General features: G+C 38.9%; 2 protein-coding genes across 2 annotated transcripts in view; one reads left to right on the top strand and one right to left on the bottom strand.

The window, feature by feature from the left end:
• Positions 1-6,101, bottom strand: part of PUS7L (pseudouridylate synthase 7 homolog (S. cerevisiae)-like) — a 30,599-nt gene extending 24,498 nt beyond the window's left edge. The window contains exons 1-2 of the mRNA XM_004694784.2: positions 6,084-6,101; positions 1,896-2,824 (exon numbers count right to left, since the gene is read on the bottom strand). Coding sequence (XP_004694841.1) covers positions 1,896-2,808 — 913 coding nt within the window. The 5' untranslated portion in view covers positions 2,809-2,824; positions 6,084-6,101. The remainder of the gene's footprint in view (positions 1-1,895; positions 2,825-6,083) is intronic.
• A 145-nt stretch (positions 6,102-6,246) lies between these two features.
• IRAK4 (interleukin-1 receptor-associated kinase 4) overlaps positions 6,247-16,439 on the top strand; it is a 28,936-nt gene continuing 18,743 nt past the window's right edge. Inside the window, exons 1-5 of the mRNA XM_004694785.2 lie at positions 6,247-6,331; positions 11,734-11,811; positions 12,224-12,393; positions 14,893-15,038; positions 15,826-15,996. Coding sequence (XP_004694842.1) covers positions 12,233-12,393; positions 14,893-15,038; positions 15,826-15,996 — 478 coding nt within the window. The 5' untranslated portion in view covers positions 6,247-6,331; positions 11,734-11,811; positions 12,224-12,232. The remainder of the gene's footprint in view (positions 6,332-11,733; positions 11,812-12,223; positions 12,394-14,892; positions 15,039-15,825; positions 15,997-16,439) is intronic.

Consider the following 16,439-nt stretch of genomic DNA (forward strand, 5'->3'; position numbering starts at 1 on the left):
ACCCCAGGGCTGGGGATTGAACTCACAGCTTCAGCTAGCTTGCAGTTCTGCACTTTAACCCTTTGTGCCACCAAGGAGGACCTTAAGCAACATAAAATCTATAGCTGCTTAAATTATTTATCAGCAATTCCCTCTGCTTCTCACATGCAAAGATTTTTGCTTTCCTTTCCAATACACTTATCTGTTAACATTTACAGCATGCTAATTTGTCAAATTTCTCATGAAAAAGGTAAGTCACACAACCAGACAGAAATTTCCAGAACAAAAAAATGCTAACATTTGCAAAGTCCTGCACTAAACATTTCCACTATTTCCTTTAATACTTAGAATTATCATTGTGAATTATTATTTATTAGCCCAACTTTAAAGTATAAACAAAAATTGTTAAGATTCTTGCCCATGGTATTAGTTTTTTATGTTAACATTTCAGAAACTAAGTTCTAAAGATATAATAAACTTTATAATAAACTTTTTTTAAAGTTTTATTTATTTCTGCATACAGAACTGGGGTACAGGCCAGAGATGCAGCAGTGGTGAGAGGATTCACCATAGACAGAGTGGGGAGCAGAACAGGCAGATCATCGAAGTGCACTGCTGAGGGGACCAGCCAGCGGGCCAGGAGAGGTCTGCTACACCAAGTGGATTACCTCCGGGGCAGGCGGAGGTGGGATCGAACTCATGCTGCAATGGCTTTAGCTTCTTAGTGCTGTTCTTTAACCTGCTGTGCTACCAGGGAGGGCCTCATAAACCTTTTTATGAACTGAAGTTATCACATAAAACCAAAGCAAGATAGCTCCAAGGTCCAATCTCTTTTCCTTCATACCACAGAGAACAATCCTGTTTCTGTGCCATACACATCTGTGCAAATTTGGTGTGCTGCCTTTATCTTAAATGTTTTACTGTGTAAATTTATAAAATATGACCACTAGGGGCCCTCCCTGGTGGTGCAGGGAGGGTACTAAGGAGCTAAAGCCACTGCAGCATGAGTTTGATTCCTGCCAGGGAGGTGACTCACATGGTAAGGCAGACCTCTCCGGACCCACCTGGCCTGTTCTGCTCCCCATTCTGTCTGTGGTGAATCCTCTCACCGCCCCTTCACCTCTGGTCTGTACTCTAGTTGTGTGCATAAATAAATAAATCTTTAAAAAATATATATGATCATTAGGAAATATTTCCTAATCCTCCTGCAGGGCTGAGACCAGTAAAATTGACCCGTGTAACTTGTACAGTAAGAATGAATCAGTTCCATTTCTCTTCCTAGGAATCTAACACATTTCCAAAATCAATGATTCTCAAACTGGTGCCAGGTGAGAAAGTATCACCTGGACATCTATGAATCTGGAAATCTATGAAAGGCCTGTGCAAATCTCCTCAATTACAAATTTGAACACAGCTAAAATATTTGTTTTAAGAGTTTCTGTCAATTATAATGAATACTACCATTTGACAACCTCTAAGACAAATGAAGTTGAAATTTCAGGCTCATTGCCAGAAAAAGGAAAGTTTAATTGTTCCAGATTATTATGTAGTTGCTTCACTTTCTCAAGGAGTGCAAATATATTCTACTTATCTCCAATACTTTAATTAAGATAACTTGCAATATATGAAATCAAGATTGAGCTTCAACATTTTATTTACTAAATACAAAATAGCTACTTCAACTGTGCATGTTTGTGACCATGTTACCGGTTACTATCTCTGTTAGAGACCTGTTCATCAATAAGGCAAATCTGTATAGCTAGTATCATTTAAAGAACTTTTATCTTTCACTTAAAAAACAGACACATATGTATTCTTTCTAATATCCCTCTGGACAAATTCAAATTACTGAATTTTTACATACTTGAAATTTACCTAAGTTTATCCAAGAAATTGGTGATGATTAATTAAATTACCTGTGTGTGTAACTTCCCTTTCCTGGCCTTCAAGAAGAGACCTTTTCCTTTGCTTTTGTGCTTTATCCCGAAATCTTACGGTTATCACTACATTTGGATTACCACCTTCATGATTCAGTTCAGGAAAAGATTTGGTTTCCACAAGGTTTCCAAACTTCTTGTTGACAAAATGATGGACAGCTTTTCTGTGGTCTTTGTTTGTATCAGGCTTGAAGGTAAATTTAGAATTTTCTTTCTTTGCATCCAAATATTTAAAAAAGTCAAATGCTTCTTCTTCAGATACCAAGTGACAGAGCTCTTTATACTCAAGATTTGGTTTTACAAGAATTTCACTGTTTTTTCCTACAGTTATTAAAAAAGGAAATTTCTGCCTAATAGCACTATGCAAAAGAGCCCTCTGGTTTTTATCAAGGATTCTGCCTAATGAGAATTCAGGAGATGGCCTAAGTAGTTCCGTTTTAGATTCCCATTTCTCTTTTACATCACAAGCAAACTGACTCAGTAATTCATTCATTTTTTCATCTAATAAAGAGCCTAATAAATCAACATTTTCTTCTTCCCCTTTTGTAGTTATATCATTGATAGTGTCTTCCTTTTCAGAACCAGAATGATGATTTTGGTCAACAGCAGATAGCTCAGTCAAAGAATTGACTTCTGGGTTATTTTTTCTTTCAATGGATATATTTTGAAGATCAAGTTTTGCTTTTTTAACAGAATTATTTAGCTCAGGTGATAACTCACTTAATTTACAAATAGGTTCATCAGTGGCCTTGTAAACTAGTTCTCCTTGTTCATCAATCTCAGTCACAACAAAGTCACTTGGTGAGTTTTTTATAGTGCCATGAAATCCAACATGATCAGTAAAGAAACACAAAGAACTAAACCTGATTCTAAAGTCTGTATCCTCTTCCATTCTTAAATAACAACGCCTACAAAAGAAACAAACAGGGAATCAGTTACCAGAAAGAGAAGTTGTAGTTAACAAAATATAAAAGGTTTGCAGGACTTTATTCAATTCTCTTTCTCCCTCTCAGTTCTGAGTCCCCTTAAAAACATTAATTAAATGTATTCAATTTGATTCTGGTCTATATTAAAGTGAATCAACAATGATTTTCTGGCATAACTGGTAGCTTTATAACTTGACTCTTCACCCACTCCAAGCTTCTTTCTATTATCCAGGACTAAAATGTATCAGTTTCATGGTCACTTTAAAAATATCATTTGTAGGCCCACAGAGAAGAAACTAGAAGAAAGGGCTGTTTATACTGACTTGTCTAAACCTCCATCCTTAGAGTCTAAAACCATCAGCTCATTCCAGATCAGCTATTGCTTGATATTAATATGTTAGGTGATAGGGATAAGAGGAACTGGAGAAGACAGGAAGAAATAATCCAAACTGATAAATAAATCTTAAAAATAAAGAAATTCAGTGATATATTTATTTTTGCATAGAAGAACTGGGATATAGGCCAGAGGTGCAGTGAGAGGATTCACCAGAAAAAGTGGAGAGCAGAACAGGCAGAGCTACTAAAGCCTACTGCTAAGAACAGCAGGTGAGACAAGAGAAGTCTGCGTCATAAGGGTCAGCTCCCTGGCTGGGGATGGAACTCAGCTGTACGGTGATAGAAAGATAGCTCTGAGACTTAACACATAGGCCACCATGGAGACCCTATAAATGAATTTCTAAATGCAAATTTGCAATGTGATTGTGAATTAGGTATGATTAAATTAGTCCTGAACTTTAAGCCTTCTTGAAAGTCAGATATAAACTACTACAGGTACAAAACTTCAGGTTGACCCAGAGGAAAAGTCCAATCAAAGCACTGGTATCTGAGAGAAAAAAAACCCTTACAGAGCTTCCTAGGACCTTCAGAGCACTAGATAAGAAACTTTCACTCCCTCTTCACATAACCCATAGCTACCATATCCAATGGAGCTACAAGAAAAATAAGTTGCCCAGGGTGCCATATACTCAGTTTTTTGTGTTAACCACACTCTCTAGGTAATTATCATCATCTGTACTGTGATCCCTTTTCTATAATATGGAGAAATTTAATAACCCCCCAAAATCCTTCCTTCCTTTCTAAGCCATGTAGAAATCACAGCAAATTTTCTATATCCTAATTTTCTAGGGAATTAGTAGGATAGATTTCTTTTCCTCTTTGCAATAACTTTCTGCAGTGTTAACTTCTTACCCTAATTGAAATCTGGCTATTTTCTCAGGTTGCTTCTTCTATAGACTCTCAAATGAAGACTATTTTCATTTCTTCCTTTCTATTGATCAAAACCCCAGTTTCTGTGAAGTTCATTCCAATGTTCTCTAACATCTGGTAATTTTGTCTGGTCTCCACTGATTCTAATTTTATTAAATTATGACTATCATCAGCTCACTATCTTCCTATCCAGCATGAGATCTGTGCCCATCCATTTGGATCATTAGATCATTCATCTAATATCATGGTTCCTCAATTCCTCAACCTCAACCACCATTTCCACTTCACTTTGATCACCCATTCCCATTTAGAACTTTCAACCACCATTTCCACTTCAACTTGATCACCCATTCCCATTTAGAACTTTCTTATCCCCAAAAATTGCATCCACTCTCTGAATTACTCCCACTGTCCATTATGAAAGGACTAATCTCTACTTTAGTATTTCCATTCCAGAAATTCGCAGACATCATGTAGATCTCTAGTGTCTGCTTCTACTACTAATCCACTATATTTCATTCCCCACTGAGCAGGCAGAATGTTTAAAAGCTAAGTTAAGTAATCTCATAACCCTACTTAAAACTCTGTAATCACATTTGTACTAAAATCCAAATTACTTACCCTGACTTTTAAGATTTTGTACTCTATTTTCCAAACTTATCTTGTACCCTCTCCCCACCACTCACTGTCACCCACTGTAATCCACACCAATCATTGTAATCTTTAGTTCCTTTAAGCTAACTGTTCCAGCTATGTAATTGTTCTTTCTCCAGTCACATCCTTAAGGATGTGAGGCCTTCCTGGCCAATATCAGCAAATCATTGTCTTTCACAAAACTTTATATAATTTTCTGCATAATATTTCTAATAACCTCTTCATTATTTATTGCATCCATTCCTCAAGCAGACTGTTAACTTCAATAGAGAACTTTGTCTTATCCACCACTAATTATATGACATTTAGAATGGCGTCAAGTACACAATACAGATTGCTGATTTACTTAAACAATTAATTCAAAATAAGAACTTCAAAAAACGACAAAATGAGTTCCTTTGCCTGTAGTAATCAGGAAAGATATAATGCAAGAAGTAGCTACCCAATCCTCAAAGTGAGGCAGATGCACAGCATAAGTAACAAGGAAACATGCAGTGTGCTGGGGAAAAAATGAACTGTCCATCTCAGAACAGCAGGAGGAAAGGATTGCTGGTCCAGTTTTGGAAAATACTGCTGGATTTGTGCCGTTATGAAAGACACTGGATGGCAGATCAAGAACTCAGAATCCATTAAGTGGATTCTAAAGAACACTAGAATGTTTTGAGTAGAAAAATGCCAGAATCCAAAAGGATGTTTTAGTAAGGTGACTAATGACCCTGAGCAGGATGTTATTTGAAGAAGAGTTAGGAGTTGGGAAGAATGTGATCAAGAGCGAAGCTGTCGTAAAGATCTCCTCTTTTCCCAGCAAAAGGAGGAGGTAATGAAGACATTCTAAGTGCAATGGGTAGAGCAAACCTGGGAGAATACAACTAGGAAGGAATTACAACCGAGCGTCCTAGTAAGATTGAAAATGAGCTGGGGAGTGGCCAAGGAGCACACGTGGAGTTTCGCACTAGCACACTAACATGCAGAATTCCTAAGCGAGAAATCTGGATGACCCAAGGGGGGGGGGACCTTTTCTCTCTAGCTCCTCCGGCAACAACTGCCTAGATCCCGCCAACCCCCCTGCTATTTTCTACGTCTGCCACCGAATCTCGCACATGAAGTCTCGGTGGGGCAGGAGCGTCCCAAAGTGCCCCAGAGAACAGACGGCAACTTCAATTCTCCCTCTCCCTTTCCCAGCCCATCCAGTGCCGGGGTGCGATTCTACCCTACGTGCCCCCCACCTCCCATTCTGGGGCAAAGAGTGGGAGTCCCGATCTCGCAGGCCCATTCACAAAAAACCAGAGCGTAAGTAAAATAGACTCGGGCCGCGATCTACCTCACATCCTTAAGCAGCCTTCCTCTAAGCAGCTTGTTCCTCTCACACCGTGCGCGCATGCCCGGAAGTCTTACACTATTTAGCCGCCCACAGAAACGCACTTAAAGGCGCAGGCTCTCCCTTAAAGTGCCTCGCGTGAGACCTGGAGCCCCTCGCGCTCTGGAGGAGTAAAAGGGGAAGGAGGATTCGGGGCCGTGGGCGGGGCCTGACAGCTTGTGCCCGCCCCCCTGCGCCGGGCACTAGAGCAGGTAAGACCATCCCCGCCGAACGCGCGGCGTCCGCCGGCGTCTAGCTCCTTCAGACCCCGGTTGCTGAGGGACTGTTTGGGAGGAGAGTCTCTTTAGCTTCAAAGTGAGAAGTTTGAGGGGGAGTGGGTTGCATGGCGGGCGCTGGCAAAGGGATAGGCTGGGTGGGGCCCGGAGATAAAAAAAGAACAAAAAACTAAGTTACCTGAGGCGGGTTCTGAAGTGGGACCAGAGGTGGGATCTGAGGCGCTACCTCGGGTGTGGGGAGGGGGTGGCTTGAGGCAGTACCTGGTGTGGAATCTGAGGAGGGGCATAGGCGGGATTTGAGGAGCTACCGAAGGCGGAGAGGAGGATGAAGCGGGATTTGGGGGGCGTGGATCTGAAGAGGGACCTGAAGAGGGATCTGAAGGAGGGGTGGAGGTGGGATCTCGCGGAGGATCTGAGGCGGGAGAGGTGTCGGCCGTCCTGCTCTAGCTCAGTCAGTCAGCCCTGCGTGGACTTTTCTCCGCTCCTGAACCGGTTTAGGAAATGCGGTCTCCCTGAGAAGCAGGAAGTAAGACTCATCGCGCCTGGTGCCGCCGGGAGATTGTTTGCCGGGCTTCCGAGAAATTCGGACGCCGAGCGGGATGTCGGGCACCCTCTGGGAGCGGCGGCTGAGGGGAGCGTGCCAGACGGCCTGCGGCGAGAGGGGAAGCAAAGGGGCAAAAAGCAGACGGGAGTGTCGGGCTGGGAGCAAGAGCGTGTTTTAACCACCTCGAACGGAAGCGGAGATCTCGAGTTAACGCCTCAGAGTTTCTGTCCCGAGAGCACTAAGAGCCGAGGCTATACTATCTTTACCAGTACCTTTCCTGGGGAATCCTTGAGGAGCTGTTTTTGAAAGCTCCCATTTCCTTCATCTTCCAGTCTGCATGCTGAACACCTGTTAGAATTTTCTTTCCATTCTGTGTGATCTTCCAGGTCAAACTCACACCGTCTCCTCCATCTGGGTGTCAGGAACTTGCGCAGGCAGGAAACCTTGGTGCTTCCCCGCACATCTGCAACTTACAAACCAGCGCAAGTTCTTTTTACTCCACCTCACAAGAGTGTCTGGTTGCCTGGGACTCTGCATCTCTGCTGTCACCTTGGTCCCACGACATTCCCACCTGTTACCCCCCAAGCCACCACTCCCCCCCACCCGACACCTCCCACCTGGTGTCTTCCTGCCTCACTGCCCTGACTCCAGTATCTGTTATCTTAGAATCAATCCAATTTCCTTTTAAGACATGAGTATAGAACCTGGCTTTCCTCATCTCAACACCCATCTCAACCCGTCTTCTCATCTCTCACGACAGACAGAACACAAGGGTGTCAGGCCCTCAGAGATGTGACCCTGACTTCTCTCCAGACTATTGCTTTCTTCTCTCCAGTCTCATTGTCCTAGCTATTTCTCAGTTGGACGTTTTAGTTCTTACAATTTTCTATTGTTTTTGCCCTCAGTTTTTCTCACAGATTTCCCAGTGGTTGGCTTCCTCATTTCTTCAGACTTTAAATCAAATGGCACCATTTTACTGAGGCCTAATTTATGCTATTAAAAACTGAAATGTGATTTGGTGAGAGGAAGCCTATAAGGATTACAACTGAGATGGGAAAATGCACAAAATGATGTAAAAGTAAGTTATTACATATTAAAAAAAAACACACAAAACCTGAAATGCCTCTACCCAGCCCCAAACTGGCACCATTTAATTAACTGTAGAATTTATTTATTACCTGCCTTCCTCTATTAAAGTAAGAATTCAGAAGTTTATTTTTTTGCCAAATTTCTTAATATTGTATCTCCAGTGATATTGCATTACATATTAGACACTGGGTAAATGTTTGTTGAGTTAGTGATTTTTGTTTCAAAAAATATTTTGTTACTTATCATTGAGTTCAATTAATGCTTGAGAGTAATGGGTTATGAATATATAGAGTAAGCCTGTATAATCCTATATAATTTAATAGCCCCATATGTTCATAATGACATGTTCAAAAATAAAAATTAATGACTATGCAGTCTACTTTTCTTAAAGCAGGGGAGTATTTTGAAAAGATTAGAAATATATTAAGCAATATACTTGATAAAACAGAAGCCATCCTCTGAAAAGTTTATATCTTAAAACTCTTATTTTCAGTCTGTAAATATCCCCTAGCCATAATTTTGAAAGTTGAATTCAAATATAATTGAATACATTTCTTTTTTAAACCATGCTATAATAAAAACTCTGCCATAAAATAATAATTGCTACTTTTTTGTTACCTGTTATGTCTCAAAACTAGACCCTTTGCATTTGTTAACTTTATATGTTCAAGCAACTCTAAGGTGTTACTATGTCTCTTTTTCGTATAAAGAAGCCATGGTCCAGAGAAATTGAGTTAATTGGCTCTACTCACTGTAGATTTGTGGTTGAGTTATGATCAGAACCCAGGGCCATCAAACCTCAAAATGTATCTTCTTTTCACCCTTCTCTCTGCCCTTCCTCTGGCCAGAGTGCTAATGAAGCACAGTCTTATAAATTAATTCCTATTTGGTATCAAAATCACATACATGTCAAGATTCATTCAGAATGCAACAAATTTTCATGTGGCAATGTTTATCAATACAATTCCAGACTCCACATTGCAGCTAACTTTTAGGAAATTATCTCATGTCAAGTATAGCTTAGAACAATATCAACTACTTTGTGAAAACTTACTGAAGTATTCCTCTCTTACCCATATCTTTATATGTTATATGAAGCTGAATTTTCTTCATACGTATCAGCCAACCAACACATTGTAATATATTGAATGCAGAAGCAGATAATATATGTCTCTGCTAAGTTAAACATTAAAGATGTGTGCAAAACTATAAAATGATGTCATTCTTTTCTGGCAAATATGTTTTTTATTAACATGAATGCTAGCTTTTCATATTTTTAAAGGAATTAGTTAAGTAATTTTTAAATTTAGCTGTGTCAATATGTAATATACTAAATACTACTAGGTATAACCAACATAAGCAGAATTTCTTTGGAGTCTAAAATACTTTTCAAGAACAAACAGGTCTTGAGACCAAATTTAAGAATTGCTGCCACCTCTGTCTCACTTTCTTTTCTGTATAGTCAGACTGCTTGGAAAGCCCCTTCACTCACTGCTCCACTACATCTGTTCATAAGCCAGCCATTCAGTGCCCTTCTGGTTTTTATATTTCACACACCCATCCAAATTCATTTCCCCTCTCTGATATTTTTATACGAACTTGTTCCCCCATACTAGAAATCTCTGGTGTGTTACTGGTTTTCTTCTTGGCTTCATGACCTATTGGTACTTTTTAAAGATTATTCTTTCTCTTCACTTCTTTGAGTTTTATATATTCCTAATAGGCAACCTCAGATTTACTTGTTGCTTCAAACAATGATGCACATATGAATACTTGAGAATACTCACATAATGTGCATTTTCCACTCACCCTCTCTCCTAAACGTTTACCCAGACTACGTCTTAGCTATTTAATGCCAACTCCTCTCGATGGTGTCAGACATAGTGATTTCACATTTAACATGGCCAAAACAGACCATTTTCTTTCCTCCATCATCATAGTTGCCCAAGCCAAAAAATCCAGGAGCCATCTTTGTTTTCCTAATGCACCCTTCTAATATGGCTCTTTCTCAAAACTGTTTTGATTTGGCCTCCTAAATATTTATAGTTTTTTTTCTTTCCCATTCCCTATGCTACAGTTTCTTCAGGCCCTTATTTCTACTGATCTGGATTATTGCAAAATTCAAACCAGTTTTTGCCTCAATGTACTTCTTTTCCATTTATTCCCCAAAGAAAAACCACTTAACCAAGTACTGTCACATAACAGAATGTTAAAGGTACTGAAATGGCTTTCCTGTAATTTTTTTTAATGATATAAGTTTATTTTTACATCGTTTGAGCATTTTTCCATTTCAGTTGTAATCCCCATGGGCTTCCCATCACCAAATCATCCATGTGCCATCACCATAGTCCAGTGCATTTCCCTCCACACACTGTTTTTGATCCCATTCTTCACCACACTCCCATAAAATGTCTCTGGTATATAGCTGTTCATTATTATTTTTTTTTTCCTGTAACTTTTAATATAGTGTCAATCCTTTGTCTTAGCATCTAAATATATAAGTAATTTGACCTTGTTTAGTCTCATATCACTACTTAATGGCATGCTTCCTGTAACATAGCTATAGCAAACTCTGATTGAGCCTAACAGGTACTCTCCTATCCTACTCTCTGCTATTCACTACCCCACCCTCCAAAAGGAAATTTTAGGTCTTTTCACCTACCCTTCCAACCTCCCATCCCACTCAAACCTGTCTGATATTCCTACTACAGACTGCCTCTGCTTGATACTCGGAGCCCCTAAAACTTTCTTTATATACCTGATGTAGCATTTTATCACCCATCATAATTGTAACTCTATTAAACTTAAAAACAAAGATTTTCTCTTTTCTATAGCCTCATCATTTAGTACAAAGCCTGAGATATATGGTTTTAGAGTATATAAAAGAATAAAGTGAAATAATTGGTTTTCCTAGAAAGATAATAGCATAAGCAATGTGTTGAGTTATAGAAGAAGGAATATATGGCATGAATTTTGGAGTCTGCCCTAGGTCAAGTCATAACTCTGAGAGACTGTGGAATGAAGATTGCCTTAGTCACTGTAAGAGTTAAATGATATATAGAAACAGCATACACTGGGCAAGAAATTCATTCCTATCACTTAAATGCCAATATTTTTAATATGCTACTCTCTAGTTATATATTAGTGGATATAATGCATATGTTCTGAATTCTTGGATCCTATAGTTGATTGGGGGAGGAGAGACAGTTAAAAACTAGGCAAATAAAAATATAATTGTAAGTGCATTATATAGTGATAAAATAAGTTGAGGGTAAACACAAGGTTAGATGTGAAGACCAAATAAGAGAATATCAATTTAGAGTCCTAGGTTATCAGGGGACATTTTGCTTCCTTTTTTACAGCTGCTGAATTTTGTATCACATGAATGTAAGTATATAAAATGTATTGTATTTTATAAATAAAAATATGGAGGCGGGCAGGAGAATTCTTGACAGAAGAAGAGTCTATTTGTCCTGATTAATTAAAAGGAAAAGTGTCTACCTGCTGAGAATGAGGGAGTTGGAGATCAAATAGAACCACATGTAGGTAAAAGTATGAAATAGTTACTAAGGGTGATGAAAAAGACAAGGGATTAACAGCAGTGTTGGAGGCCTGATGGAAAAGGGGTTCCTGTAAATTTATTTTCACATTGGTTTGCTCAGTTACCTACATCTCTACAGCTATATTCAGCCTGCAGGTATACAGACAAAATTGTGAAATTTATTTCTGTCTGCATTTTATCCAGGAGGTGTAGCAGAAGAAGAGGACTAAGGAAGTAAAAATTCTGTTAGAGAGTAAGTTAACAAAGCACAGGTTTGGCTTGGTAAGTAAAGACTTGGGATAAAGCAGGTTTGGTGGACTCCATGTGATGTGGAGGGGTTAGGAAGAGCACACTGGAAGTCAATGAATGAACCATAACTTTTAATTATTTGAGGACATTTTGGCTCCTTTGTGTAAATTTTCCTGGGAATATATCATTGTCAGAAAAAAACCTAATTTGTATTGATATTAATAAATGAGATGAAGAAAAACAAGCCAAAAAAGACCATAAGACAAATAAGCCGCAATTTTAATTTCTTGTTTAGATGTCAACTATTAGTTGACTTTGGAGTGTTCCTTTATTAGTGTGTAATTTGTTACCAGCATTTCATTAACATAAAAAAGTGATGGGTAAGCTTACAGATGTCATTGCTAAAACTACTGTAAAATTTTAATGTGAATTTTCCATATTTTAGGAATAAAAAATGAACAAACCTATAACATCTTCAACATATGTGCGTTCCCTCAATTTTGGACTAATTAGGAAGCTATCAGATTTTATTGATCCTCAGGAAGGATGGAAAAAGTTAGCAGTAGCTATTAAAAAACCATCTGGTGAGGAGAGATACAATCAGTTTCACATAAGGTAACGTGAAATACTATTTAAACTTTTACATCATAATCTCAAATGATTAGTAGATATGAACTACTGTCAAGTGCTGCAGTTCAGAAAGTAAACCATTATCCTGTATAGATATTACAGGAAGTAACCTCTTTTTTTCTATTTCTAAACCATTTTTATTCATTCTCTTCTTTTTCAGTAGTTAGGCTACTGATCCAGCAAATAAGTTTTTGGGTTAGCCTCAAGACTCCCACTTGTATTCTAGCGCTGCTTAGCAAGCCAAGTATAATTCAAGCTGCTTCATACTTCTCATTTCCACACTGAAATATTATAAGAATGTTGTAGTAAAATTAGGAGCCTAAACCTCTAGGGTGTGTGTTTTGGGAATTCTCCACAATGACATTTCAAAGTTGTTTGTAATCATATGTATCTTCTATGGGCAGAATTCTTAACTGTTTTTTTAAAAGATTTATTTATTTGTGCATACAGAACTGGGGTACAGGCTAGAGGTGCAGGGGTGGTGAGAGGATTCACCAGAGACGGGCCAACTGTAGAAGTACACTGCTGAGGAGAGCAGCACATGGGTCAGGAGAGGTCTGCCACACCATGTGGATCACCTCCAGTGCAGGTGGGGATCAAACTCATGTGGAAGAGGCTTTAGCTTCTGAGTGCTGTGCTTTAACCTGCTGAGTCACCGGGGAGGACCCAGAATTCTCAACTCTTAGTCAGTATTTTTCAACACTGTCTTCTGATAATTTGCATCTTCCTCTGTAAACTTATATAAAAATCTAACCTTTGGAAGTAAGAGGAAAAGAAATTTCATTGTGATTTTCACCTTAGCTCCCATGTTACTGTTTTGAGGAAGTGTTTCCTCATTAAGGGAGAGTGTGTCTGATTACTCTGAAAAGTTAAACCTCAAAAGCCAGTTTTTAAAGCTAGTTTGTATATTACTGTTAAAAACTTTTGGAGGTGGGGCCTCCCCAGTGGCACAAGCAGTTGAAGCGCAACATTATGAAGCTCTCTCCAGCCACTGTAGTACAAGTTGGCTGCCAGGCCAGGGAGCTGACCCACCTGGCACAGCAGACCTTTCCTGTCTTGCCTGCTGCTCCCCTCATCATCACTGGGGATTTCAATAGATCCCCATGTTCTGTTTCCCATTCTATTTCTGGGGGATCCTCTTACCCCCCCCCCCACAGACCTCTACTCTGTACCCCAGTTCTTGTATGCATAAATAAATAAATCTTAAAAAAAAAACTTTTGGAGGCAATGGGGAGGAAAAGCTCTTCACAGAATAATGACAACAAAGAAATATTGAAAAAATGATAAAACTGAAAAAGTTGACAGTTTACAACCATCAGTGAGTAGTTGATTCATTTAGCACTCTTCCCTGGGTAAAGCCACAAGGTGAAAGGTTGTTGAGGAACAGGATTTCAAAGCATTCAAAACAGATGACTTTTGAATGATGAAGGAGAAAGTTACTTTTATTAAGAAATTTGACATGCACCTTCCTAAGCAAGTAATCAAGCTTTGTGTCACCCATAATAGAACTTGCCACAATATGCCTCCAGATGTGACACAGTGGAAAGGACATTTTGCCACCTGTGCCTAAAATGTATAACTACACTATAATGTAGGGAGGATGAAGTAGGCAAATTGACTCTATGAGACATTTTAAAAGTCACTGGCCTACATTCCAAAGTGTGCAGTGAGAGGGAGGGAGGGAAAGAGCACAAATATGGTAAAATATATACTGGTGATTTAGTAAATCTATGTGAAGAGTAAATTTTTGCCAGAAAATGAAAGGCAATTACCTATGATTTCTGACACAAATCAAATGTAAATAACCAAAGCAAACAAACCATCAAAGCACAATAGAAATAACTTAGACTCTGAAAAGCATGGGTGTTTCCAGGAGTGGAGAAGAAAAAGGAAGTGAGGGGCAAGTGTAGAGGGGGTCCATTTAATAGTGGTTCAGTAGCACTAGAACTTTATGATTGATGTGATGAAGCAGAAAAGAATATGCCGTTAAGACTTGAGGAATAATTCATCAAGTTTATGTTCTATTTCAAGTCTATGTTCTATTTCAGCAGGCTGATTTATTTAAAATCATGTAGCAAAGTTCGTGAATCACCAGGGAAGTAATAAAGTTAGTAGGTTGAGAACACACCCTATGTCAACTAAGATCTGAATTTGTGTATAAGTGTAGATTCAGTTTATTGCCTATGAAGCTTTGGGCTCATTACTTCTCCACACCTGGTGTTCTCATCAGTAAGTAGTGTGATAATCATATCTTTGAGAATTAAATAAATCCATTTATGCAGTAGTCTACTGAGTAAAAACTCAGTAAGTACTCAGTACATATTATAGTATCATAACTTTCAGCATCTCTTTTCTTTCTCTGTAACTCTTTCTACTTCTCTTTCTGCCCTTTAATTTTATAAGAGATGCTATGGGTAAAACGGATTTGGAGAATATTCCAGATTTCATGTTAACTAATTTGGTTTCTTTGTTACTTGCTTCAAGGAGATTTGAAGCATTACTTCAAACTGGAAAAAGCCCCACTTGTGAATTACTGTTTGACTGGGGCACCACAAATTGTACAGTTGGTGAGCTCGTGGATCTTTTGGTTCAAAATGATTTTTTTGCCCCTGCAAGTCTTTTGCTACCAGGTAAACTACAGGTGACTGGGATTACAGCTAGGATGGAAAGACAACTGGCAAAACTGGGAACATTTCTTCTTTCTTTTTTCTCATAGTAGACATACCTTACATGTGAGACCTTTTATGCTCTTTTAACTCTCCCCAACTCTAACAAGCACCCAGAATTGGACACCATAGCCTTTCTGCTAAGGAGATGGAGGCTTTGTGATTGAATCTGATCCACTATTGAAGTCAAGTTGTCTTATGCTGACTATATTATATATCTATATATTTAGATATCTAGTTTAGGCTGTAAGAATTATTATTTTGAGTCTTTGCCTTTTTTCACCTTCAACTTTCATCCTAATGGGACTGCCTGTGATCATGATTTTCTAACATTGTGTTGAGTACGTTAGTATCTAGTATCCTTCCACATAATTTCCTCATTTTTTCCCTTTGATGCCACTTACACCAGTGGGTCTCATACTTTAGTGTATATAAGAATTGTCTGTGATTCTTGTTAAACATGCAGCTTCCTAGACCCTATTCCAAGCCTCACTATCAGAATTCTGCAATTGAGTTCAAGGTCTATGTGTTTTATGGCTCAAGGACTACTTTTTGCTAACACTGCCTTACTCTCTCTTCCCAAATTTATCAAAACTGACAGATTCTTACTAGGTACCTAATTATGTGTTCTGTGAAAATAAGGGGACATAATTTTGAAATTGGAATGATATTAAATCAGCTGGGCCCTAGTTTAACTCTTTCACAAGTATATTTTCTTAAAGAACAACTTGTGTTTTATTTCATTTGGCAGAAGCTGTTCCCAAATTTGTTAATACATTACCTTCTAAAGAAACTGTAACCACCCAGCTGAAACAGATTCCTCTCTCTGGCAAAGACAGGACATTTGTGATACCTGTGCAGAATCTAGAACAAAATTACATGCCACCTGACTCCTCAAGTCCAGAAAATTTTAGTGATACGCGTAAGTAATATTTGTAGTTTCTTCCACTTGTGAGCTTACCATGAAGATTATTACTACTTATTTATTCTCTCCTGTGAAAGGTGCCCTTGGGAGGTGTTCAAATCTTGAGGTTGGAGCCCTCATGAACTGGATTAGTGCCTTTATAAAAAAGATCCTGGCGGGCCTCCCTGGTGGCCTAAGCATTGAGTCTAATAAACACTATCAACTCTACAATCTGAGTTCGATCTCCTGTCAGGGAATATGACACAGCAGATCTCTCTTGTCTCACTGGCTGCTCCCCTCAGCAGTGGATTTCAGTGGATCTCACTGTTCTCCCCACTCTATCTCTGGTCAGTCCTCTCACCCCCTGCACCTCTGGCCTGCACCCCAGTTCTTCCACCAATCATAAAAAGGAAAAAAATACCTCCGAGGGGATTATCAGTGAGATGGAAAAAGGCACAAAA

The sequence above is a fragment of the Condylura cristata genome, unplaced genomic scaffold, assembly GCF_000260355.1.
Source record: "Condylura cristata isolate star-nosed mole 26May11 unplaced genomic scaffold, ConCri1.0 scaffold00047, whole genome shotgun sequence".
NCBI classification, from domain to species: Eukaryota; Metazoa; Chordata; class Mammalia; order Eulipotyphla; family Talpidae; genus Condylura; species Condylura cristata.